General features: G+C 33.2%; 1 protein-coding gene and 1 long non-coding RNA gene across 3 annotated transcripts; both read right to left on the bottom strand.

The window, feature by feature from the left end:
- Nucleotides 1–289: 289 nt before the first annotated feature.
- Nucleotides 290–1,899, bottom strand: LOC130992808 (uncharacterized). Its single transcript, XR_009091407.1, has 2 exons — nt 1,543–1,899; nt 290–1,035 (listed from the first exon to the last, which is right to left on the bottom strand). It is a non-coding gene; the product is annotated as an uncharacterized LOC130992808 (long non-coding RNA).
- A 1,913-nt stretch (nt 1,900–3,812) lies between these two features.
- LOC130992807 (novel plant SNARE 11-like) lies at nt 3,813–11,368 on the bottom strand. Of its 2 annotated transcripts, XM_057917555.1 has the most exons (10): nt 10,894–11,368; nt 10,593–10,685; nt 9,074–9,167; nt 8,937–8,974; nt 7,342–7,430; nt 6,315–6,394; nt 5,776–5,832; nt 5,602–5,694; nt 5,440–5,514; nt 3,813–4,176 (listed from the first exon to the last, which is right to left on the bottom strand). In XM_057917555.1, the coding sequence occupies exons 1-10, from the start codon at nt 10,953–10,955 to the stop codon at nt 4,087–4,089; spliced, it is 771 nt and encodes a 256-aa protein (XP_057773538.1). In that variant the 5' UTR covers nt 10,956–11,368; the 3' UTR covers nt 3,813–4,086. The 2 variants fall into 2 exon arrangements, with proteins under 2 accessions (XP_057773538.1, XP_057773537.1); XM_057917554.1 differs by lacking the exon at nt 3,813–4,176 and having other exon boundaries at nt 5,148–5,514.

The raw sequence follows: 11,368 nt of genomic DNA, 5'->3' as shown, positions 1-11,368 counted from the left end.
ATTAGAATTTCACAATTACATAATATATTTGGATGAACTTATTATATTTTTCTAATGAACTTATAACCAAATTGTTATGCATAAACTATACAAATTAAAATTAAAAAAATAATTATATTTTGTATATATAATATGTACTTATTTTTTCATAGTTGGGTGAACATACTGAACAATTTGTTGAATTTATCTAATATACAGTTAAATTACAATAATCATGTATTACTGTTATATTTCAACTTTAAATGTTTTGTTTTTCGTTTCAATGAACTTTGTTGTTTATACTTTGAACTAAATCAAATAAGCATCTCTATAAGCACGCTAACCCAACTCCAGTGGGATTCAGTTATATTCAATTAGTTTTATAATTTTCAAAACCAATTCAGCCTACAAAATAAAATAATCGAATGCTTCCCAAAAATGAAAAAATTCTGGCCACGTAAACAAGGGCTTGTTAGAACAAATTGGCCACTCATATTAGCCACTTTAGCCAAAATTACAACTCAGGCTCAGCAATACAATTGCTTCATTAGCATCATCTTGCCCTTTAGCAAGTTTCTTCTTTTGTTGATGCTCTACAACTTTATAGTCTACTACTTCGCGGAAAAGAGTGGCATCCAACATGCAGTCCTCGCTGCCATAGACAGCTGCTTGAACGCTAGCCATGAGCTTAGCGATTTCTCTTCCAGAGAATCCCTCAGTCTTTGCAACAGCTTTCTTGATAAGATCCTCGGTCACACCCTTGATCTCGATTTTCTTCTGTTGTTTCTTGAAAAAGTGTGCAAACAAACCCGGTTTTCTCTCTCCCCTGCTTCTGCTATGTACTTGCGCAGATAGAGTTCGAGCAGTTTGAAACGTTCCTCTTCACCTGGCAAGGGAAATTCAAGGACTTCATCGATACGATCTGCCATAGCAGAGTCGAGATCAGTCCTCTTCATCTGGCAAGGGGAATTCAAGGACTTCATCGATACGATCTGCCATAGCAGAGTCGAGATCAGCAGGTCGGTTGGTTGCAAGAGCGAGGACTATATCCCTGAACTGGTGAAATCAAACGATATTTTTATGAGCAAATGCCAACTAATTAATGCCATAGAAATATTCGGTTAGATAATGAACATATAACGTATTCTAATGAACATCTTCAAAATTGTAATGAACTTACACGAATTACTAACTGATTCAAATTTATTCGAAATTTAGTGTCATCCAAGCAACAACAAATTCACGTTGATACTATTAAGTAGTAAAAACCAACACCCACAAATCTTAAATTATGGTAAAATCATTTAAGCTCCACAAATATGAATTCAAAACTTCAAATAACTTTATCTATTTGCTGAACACAAATAATTGTATAAAAAGCATAAGATAATTCATAAATCGAAAAGCTGAAAATAGATTTTCAAAGTTTTATTGAATTCTTACTAGAAGTTTGAAATCGTCAAAGGGTTTTCAGTTAATCTGACCCAAAACCGAAAAAAAAAAATAGATTTTCACAAATCGAAAAGGTGAAAATAGATTTTCAAACTTTTATTGAATTTTTACCAGGATTTCTTGCAGAAATCGTGTGGAAGACGACGACTTTCAACGGGAGAACAATCGGTGAAGTCTGTTCAAGAGAAAATTCGGGCGTTCGAGAAATTCGACGGGAATGCTTACCACAGATGAAATGAGTCGCTGATTTCTGAAGTGTTGAACGGATAAAAAGGAGACGACATATTTTAGACATTTACCTCTCTCACACCTGCGAGGCTGCGATCCACAGCTTAATTCGTCGAAGAAAAATTGATGGTGAAACTGAAAATTATCGCAAACAAACCAGATGTATGGTATAAAGCTGATCGCCATCAAAATGTTTGGTGCGTAAATTATGGGATTTGATGGATTTTTCCATAATCTTATCAAAATGTTTGTATAGCAGATGCAGTAATTTTATTGGTTCTTATGTTCTCACGATAATTGTGGTTCTCACTATAACCGCACCCTATATATATATATATATATATATATAAGAACATTTGTTAAGATATAAAATAAGAATCATTTTCAGCCCTTAGATCATCAAGATCTATGGTTGATTCGTAATCCTGTTGGATGAATTTATGGTCCTGAGTTCGAATCTCAAATGTAGCAGAAATTTATTTTTCACAATTCATACATTTATACAGCGAATTCATACGTGTTCTACATAAAATTCATAAATTAAAAATTGCTCTTATTTTTTATTTTAATATGTGCTCTCACGGTAGCCCACCCCTATATATATAGGGGTGGGCTACAGTAAAAACACTTCTTAAAATATAAATATAAACGTTTTTAATGTACGAATTTTATCCAACAGGGTTACGAATTCATCCAACATGGTTACGAATTGTGAAAAATAAATTTTTGCTACCTTTGGGATTCGAACCCAGGACCACGAATTCATTCAAAAGGGTTACGAATCAACCGTAGATCTTGATGATCTAAGGGCTGAAAATCATTTATATTTTATACACTTAAGAGTGTTTTTATTCTAGCCCTCCTCTATATATATATATATATATATATATATATATATATATATATATATATATAGGGGCGCGCTCCAGTGAGACCCCATAATTTTCGTGAAACACTAGGACAATGAATAAGACATATAATACTAATGAACAAAACGTATATCTAATGAACAAGATGTATATACTGATGAAAAATAAAATTTAAAAAATTCGTAATGAATAAGACATATATACTGATGAACAGGGTCGTATATACTGATGAACAATGCAGTATATGCTGATGAATAACAAAATTTAAAATATTCTGCTCCCTCCAGGATTCGAACCATGTGAAAAAAAATCACCCTCCAGATAAAATATCAGTCATAGGATTGATAAAATAAACGCACCAGATCGTGCCCTAGATCTCACTAAAATTAGGGGGTCTCATTGGAGCGGCCCCCTATATATATATATATATATATATAGTAAGATTTTAAATTGATTTCTAAGTGTTGGTTTAATGTATCCTATGACTGATATTTATTTGGAGGGTGAAAATTTTACCTGGATTTAAATCTTGGAGGGAGCAAAAATTTGACTAATTTTTTTAATATTGTTATTCAACACTATATACTGTCTTGTTCATCACTGTATATTGACTTATTCATTAGTTTCACATCTCACGAAAAATAACAATCTCACTATAACCTATCTCTATATGTATACTGGACTACTACCGATTAGAGAGAAAATTAATTAGATATTTTTTATTATTTGAATATAACAAAATAGTTTTATTTAATTTTGTTGAAGTTAAGTATCCTTTTAATCAGAGTGAAGTTTAATATAAATTCAGTATAAAAATCTATTTATTTGAAGTATATCTTATAAATATCCTTTTATTTAGGTTTTCTCGTGATAAAATTTAATAAAACAATCAATGTGAGAATAATTAATGACTTGTAGGAATGATAAATGACTTTTATTTAGTTTATGAATTATTGAAGTTTAATATATTTTCAATGTGAGATAGATAATTTAAAATAATTAAGAGTGGAGAATGAAGAAGATGTCACCTAAAATTGAGGGTAAATGTAGTATCAACCATCACCTTAGCGTCGAAGACATAACCGAAGGTTTAGAAAAAAAAAAAACATCTTGCAATATGTCGTTCATATTATGGATGATTATGAGTTGTTAATTCTAGTAAAAAAAATATTTTGATCCACACTTTATATACATATGTTTATCATTAAAGTTTTGAGTTTGAGGCACGTAACATTTAAGTAGTAGTTTGAAACGAAGTAACTAAAATAGGAGTAGGAGAGTGAGTAGCCATCAAAGTGAAACTGTGTTGTTTCGATCGATTCATGAATCATCATCTAATGACACAACACATAAACAAATACACATATAAAGAATGCCAACCGCATATACACCGAATATTCCTCAAGCAAATGATAAAGAAATAAATATTTGAGAAAAATGTTGATAAAAATTATGGAAGCCGCCACCTGAAAAATATGTGATTGATGGTAACCATCAATTTTCTTCTCGTTTCGTCCAATCAAAATCCAGGTAATTGGTAACAATATATCAACATTCCTCAATTAGAAATCCATAGAAGTTTCCGAGTAGGTGCCGGTGGAGCTAATCCTGGTATATCTCGAATATCTTTGTTATTTGGGTTCACAATCTGAAAATTCAGCCACATCAACATTCTTAGACCACATACATAATTATACAAAACAAACCACTTAGGATGCGTTTACTTCAATGGAAAATGAGAAAAAAAATATATTTTCACTTATTTTCCACCATTTTCACATGTCTACTATGATGGAAAATTTTCTCCTATTTTCTCGGGCAGCTCTTTTTCACTCATTTTCTCTCCAATGTTGGATAATATTATCCTATGGTAAGGGTATGAAAATATTTCATCTTTTCATCTCTAAAATATGATTAAAAAAAATGAGAAAAAAAAATGATATTTTCTCATCTTTTCTTATCTATCAATTTCCAATGAAAATTTTATAACCAAAGTAACCGCACCCTTAGGTGCATATTTTTTGGTTGCAAATTTATCATAATAAAAGAAAAGAAAAGAAGATTTTATCACATTTTAGTGATCCCCACCCTTTTTATCTCATCTTCTTAAGGGTTTTCAAATTTTAGATGAGAAAATATTATCACATTAATACCCCAGAATAATAATTTCATGAATTGAAGTGAAGGGGAAGGTTGTTTGAAAAAAAATTCCATCCAAACTCGGGAAAAAGAACATGTGAAAAGAGTAGAATAAGGGTGAAAAAATATACGTTTTTCACCCTTTTCCATCAAAGAGAAGGCACCCTTATAAGCAAACATAAACAAGTCAAGAAGAAGACGTATCACAAAAGAAGATGACTTATACCAACAGTTTTATCGGGGGACACATGGAAACCATTAGATGGAATCCATTAGATAGAAACTGGGGATACATGGAAACCATTAGATGGATTGGATATGATAGTACAGATCCATCTATACAACCACATTTTCTCCATCTCCAATTTTATTTAATATTCGCCAAACTAATTTTTTTGACAGGGTTTTGGAACTAAATAAGTCTTTAAACAAATTCAGGCGTATCGCAATATCTATACGTCCAAAATTCTTCTCCAATGAACCCATTAAGATTCACAGCCCCAATAAATTCTCAAATCAACATGCAAGTCGGATAAAGTTACAAGTCTTATAGTCTAATTTTTTCCAGAGAAAATATTCATGACAAAAAATCAAGTACTAGCAGGGTATTAAACTCTAGATACTAGTATACCCTTGACTCTACCTACAGGTCAAACAAGAAAATTTTCAAACAGCAAATTTTCCACAGTAACATACGTTTCCAATGGTCAGAAAAATCGAGCCATTTAATTGTAAACCAAATACAAAACAGGAAAGCAATCAGGCATCTGACCTTCACAATAATGATAGCTATGACGCCAACAACAATAAGGAATAGGAGAGCCATGATACACCGATCAGTTGCAACCTAATTAAGAAACCAAAGTACGTTAACTTGTATAATAAAAAGAATTAGACATATGACAGCAGAAGGATGTTCATTCGAGATATTCACCTGCCTACCAATTTCCTTAACTAGCTTTGAGGCCTTCTTAATTGAAAAATGGATTGAATCCAGCTCATTCACGATTCTGCTCATTTGTTCAGTCTGAAAATACACAAGTATTGCCAACTCTCAGGTATAAGAATTTTCCTGGAAGAGTGAAACTCTTCTCAATCCAAAACACACCTGAGCTTTGAGTGCGGCAGCAGTCTCTGTTCCAACATTAATGGTCTCGTGAACAACCTAAAAGAAAGGAACAACATGGATCCTATTAGGGATTTATGAATAGAACTTCTAGCAGATGATAAATATACCTCCTTTGATCTAATTAAAAGTAAGTAGCATACACTGAATACTATGATATAATAATGCCTTAGCAGATAGTGAGATTTTGTCTCGCATAACTGATTTTTCAGGAAATCTAAACCAGAAGGTTTTTCATTTTTTCAAATTCTGCTGAGACATAAAACAAAGTTGCTAATATTCAGACCAACCTTTAAGATGTTAGAGCTTTCCAGCCACACAAGAAAAAACCAGAATATAAACAGCACAAGTTCAAAATTAAAATGTGACTTAATGGCAAGATACCAACCTCCAGTTATGATTGTTGTCAGAACTGATAAAAGGAATTTGTGACCGCATAGATCATATACCAGAAGAGATCATGAATCATCCAACATAATAAAAGCATCTTGATATGCAATTATGCATTCAAATTTACAGACCTTTTTAGCTCTGTCAATGGCTTGATCAGTCTCATCCATCATGTTATTTCCATGATCCAGCAGCTGCTGATTTGTCATATCTGCAATATAACGTGTCCCCATAAGTTTGAGTTATAAAGATTTGTTAAAAGGAAAAGAAGGTTAAAGAAATGCATCGAATTGTTTCTGCAGGGTAAAGTTTGTCCAGACATTAAACATAAGAATTCAAATGAAGTTCAATGTGTTCCATGCTACCATGAATAAGCACAAGACCAGAAGAGAATTATCTTTATTACAGAGCAACAACAAGTTCCAAAATGGCAGCTTCTTAGTAGATAAAACAAACACCTTGGCCACCAAGCAATGCTTATAACAAAGTTGTTTAGGTATAAAGTGAGTTGTTTATAACAAAGTTGAAAAGGGAAAGTAGCTTTTCGAGGGTATTTCTGTCAAACCAAGTAAGAGAGTTTTTAGAGAGTAACTTTTTTGTGGCATACTATGTAATTTATAAGTTATGTTAAGGGTGTTTGTTATGTGTTGGATGTCTCAAAATAGAATGGGACATTTCAAATGGGACGGCCAAAATTGAAAAGTGGGATGTTTTGAATGGGAAAGACGGAGTATTTACTAGTGGATTCTTCTATGAGTAGTGATCAGTTCTTAGTTCTCTTCCTTGAGTTAGATCATTTTTAAGAAGCTATACAGGCCGTACATGTTCAAAAACTACACTTTTCACCCTTACTGACGCATCAGATCAAAAGCACAGTAAAGATATTCATCGTGAAGGATGACAAAATGTTGGCAAATGGCAATAGTATCAAATAGCATCTCAGTCATAACCCAATAATTTTGTTTTCCCCACAAGATCTGATAGCATCTCATTCATAACCCAATAATTTTGCTTTTAAACAAAATGTTTTGTTTTGCTAGAAAGAACTAAATTGGGCCAAATTGCGAATGGAAATAATTAGAATTCCCTTTTCTAGTCAATAAGGATCATCAGAAACATTAACTAGTATGAATGGTTTATTGGATGGAAGGTTCTTACTTGAAGCAAGCAGCACATTATCTTCTGCAAATCCTTCACCCGGGCCCTCGAAGAGATCCACTCGCTTGTGTTCAAGACTACTTGAATACCTACAGCATCACAACAAAAACTGTTAAATTTACAAGTCATTACGCTTGTCTACTCAATGTCATCATTGCCTTCAAGACGACTATCTCATTTTGCTTTATGTTCATCCCTGTTTCCAATTAATCATTATTCATAGGTAGGACGATTACATTCACTTTTCAAAGGTATTCTGTTCTACATACTTAACAGTGGAACAAAGAAGAAAAATAATGGCATGACCTTTTGTTTTAGCAGTTATGCAAAAAGTAGTACTCATCCATGTGCCTGTTCGTAGCTTTTGCCAACTAATAGCACTAGAATTGTGCAGGTAACTTTTGCCATTTTGATTACCTTGACAAGTGGAGTTATACTAAACAAATGCAATAGCCTAACAAAATAGATAAAATAACCAACATGTATTCCTACCACATTCAACTTACGTCATCAAATATATCTTTTGGCAATGGGTTACCATAATTACACCATTGATAATGAAAAGAAAAGTTCTCCACAAGAATTAATTCATTAACACGGCATTGAGTATATTAGTCTCTATTTGACAGACTTTTTCTTCACATATCAGTTCTAACCTGAATAATGTGAAAAAAAGAACGTAATTTCATTTTGTTTATTCTTTATGTCAGATTTTATGTTCCTGCAATAAATGTGTATTAGTTTTGCTAATATCTTTTTCACGTTAGCAGCTAAATTGGACTACAATTTATCAGCGTATCAAAGTTTTAGAGATTTCGGTTTGACCCAGTTTCGAAAGTAGCAAGTTTTAACTTGAAATAAGTTTTCACAAAGCATATCTAACGATTCTAACCTGAAAATAAATTTCTGGAAAGCTACACTAGGCATCAGTTTATTGCTCCTAACAATGTTCCAGTTATTTAAGCTAAGTCAAGACCAGTTAAAACAAGGTTCCCCAAAAGCATATTATAGTATGAAAACATTGCTTCCAAAACATGATCGATGCAACTGTTTATTGCTCGTAAATATGGTCTGGTAATTCAAGAAAAGCTAAATCAAGTGTATTTATTTCTCAAATGCAGCTTTTTATTATTTAGGGAACCATCTGGAAGTAGGTTAAACATTATTTGTTGCATTGATTTCAAAAATATAAAAGACAGACAAATAGAGCCTTTAGATAAATTTGATTAGATGATATGATTTACTAATCAACACCCTCTCAAATCATTGCTTAACAATTTTTCCGTGAAAAATAACAATGTTAATGAGACTAACAAAGTGAATAAGCTAAAATTACTATGGGAAAGAGATACAAAGTACATCAGTCATTTACAGCCTTGAAAAACATAACGATAAAAATTGAATCAATTGATTATTGCTAAACAAGTACTTGGAGGTGCAATATACTAAAAAAAGTCTAGGGAGCTTTCTGCAGGCATACTAAATGCATAATGTTTGAAGTTTTTAGAAGGACGATGCATGAAAAGAACAACAGTGAGTTGAATAACATATGAAATGCTCCATATTCCAAATCTGAATATCCTGAAGGAACTTACTTTTTCTTGAGAGCGACATATGAGTTCAACTCTTTGATCTGCAAGATAAGGCAGGGAACTTTAGAGATATTTAAAGAAAAAGAAAAGTTGCCCTCTAGAATCTACAAAAAGAAAAGGTTCCAAAATGTAGAGCTCACCATTGATTGCTTTTTCTCATTAAGCATCTTGTTTGTACTAGGGTCATTTTTGTAGTCTGCGTCTTTGAGTTCTCGGTCATACTCTTTAATAAGCCTGAGGTGGCAAAAAAAATAACATTTCAGACTTATCGTTTATGGACATGTGTACATGTACATGCAATCAAGCATATTCCCTCACTGTCTGGGTATTGTGTGTGTGTGTGAGAGAGAGAGAGAAAGAGAGAGTGTATAACTGTATATGGGGTTTGTAATACAAATTAACTAGTTAATTTTCTTGGTAAACTAAAAGATAGTTAAGTGACCTCCCAAATGGTTATTTAAGTTAAAAGTACTTTTTTATTTACATGATAACCTTTACAAGATTACACCATGCTTTCCAGATGGAATGCTTCCACAAACCTCACCAGTCACCAGAAAAACTGTTCTACCATTATGTAAAGAGACAAAACTTCTACTTGGTAGTTACTTACCACATCAAGCAAAACAACTATACGGCTCTTAACATAAGAAGTATTAACAAACAAAACTTATACTTGTTTGAAGGTCTTATGTCTAAGAACTAATTCGCCCTATATCAATCAAATGTGTAAGAACACTTGCAGGACTGTCATTTGATTTTCAGAGGTTTATATCAGCAACACATCTCCTATCCATAAAGATTCATGAAACACGAGAACAATGCGACAATGACAAAGAAAAATAAAGTTGCATATTGAACAAATATCTTAAAGAAGAATATCAGTTCAAACCAGGACATTCCAAAGACCTTTCCAGTAGAATTGCTTTGCATTATTTGTTTCAAGTCTATCGAGTTCAATTACATAATGGAACAAAATTTACGAATTATGCACATCCAAACTTGATTCAGTTCAACAGAATCTTCCAAGCCATTATACAAGATAAGTACTTTCTAGAATTTGGAATTATATTATCATGTAAAAAACACCATATTGCAAGGAGTATAATGAGTTTTACAAGTGTGGACATGCTGGAAACTGGTCATTAATTTTTGGCATATTCTTTCTCTCTTTAAATGAAACACATCATAGGTTGGCATATTTAACTTTTGTTTGTGCTGATGGGAAACTAGGTCTTGTTTTCTTAACAGATAAAAAACCGAAAAGATGATCAATATTTTCTTCATGCATTGATGTCAGCCCTCTTCATTACTCCCGACATGTAAATGGGCGAGATTAGAAACCATTGCAGTTGATTCTACCTCATAAACAGGAATCACTACCCAACAGACTCAAGTGAAAATAAGAACAGTAATGACTGCATCGAATCCTGGCAAAAATCTTCTAACCAACACACATTCATAAAGTGGATAATCACTGGTTCCACTTTCTTACCATGCACAATCTGAACACCTAATTTACAAACACATCCACCTGTTTACCACACAAAATTCAAGATTAAACTCAAAACACCTACTTGTAATTACTATTTGCCAAAGCACTTTCCTGCCCAAAGCTCACATACCAACTCAAGTCAAACATCCAATGTTCCAATCAAATACCTCTTACATTCGCGCATCTTATCGGTAAGCTCCTCCAGCTGCCTGCTTTGCCGGCTGGAGTCCTTAATTTTCTCCAATTTTTGAAATCCATTCCTTCACAATGCAATCAACAATGATCAATACGTCAAATGCTTGATGCACAACAGTTTCATTTCATCGCCTTTTAGCAACCAAACGCTTCAAAGATTTTCTTTACGACAAATATATATACCCCACGCCACGATACAAAAATGTCACATTTTTATCACCCTTTCAGAAAATCAAACAGAAAGGAAAAACTACAAAGAAAAGGAAAGCTTACGATAGAGCTCGAAATAAATCTTGAATCTGGCCCTCGATCTCTGCGAGCTCTTCGCTCACCATTTTTCGCAGGGAATCAAGAACCGGAATGCGAGTCGGGGATCTTCAAAGACAAATTTCCACCGTAAAAATAGTCGTTAGAATTATCACTCCGATCAAAACAACGTCAAGATGGATCAAAACAACCGCATCAACGGCGGAAGAGTTGAAATTAGGAGCAATGTGGTGGTGGGTGGTGGATGGATCTGATTGGAAACTTTGGGGGAGGATGAGAGAGAGAGAGAGACAGAGAGAGGGAGAGACGGCCTCTGCTATGAGCTGGCGGTCTCGTGATTTACAAACATTTCTGCCATTGTATAAACTCAAAATTCATCCAAAAAAATTAAAAACAAATACCATAAATTGTTTTTCATAGTATACATTTATCCCATTTGTTAAGACATGGCTTTTCGTTGGGGTTGAGGGAAAGAGTTCCC

Source organism: Salvia miltiorrhiza, chromosome 7 (genome assembly GCF_028751815.1).
Source record: "Salvia miltiorrhiza cultivar Shanhuang (shh) chromosome 7, IMPLAD_Smil_shh, whole genome shotgun sequence".
Classification (NCBI taxonomy): domain Eukaryota; kingdom Viridiplantae; phylum Streptophyta; class Magnoliopsida; order Lamiales; family Lamiaceae; genus Salvia; species Salvia miltiorrhiza.
Note: the sequence above shows the minus strand (reverse complement) of the source record. Positions and strands in the feature narration are given on the sequence as shown.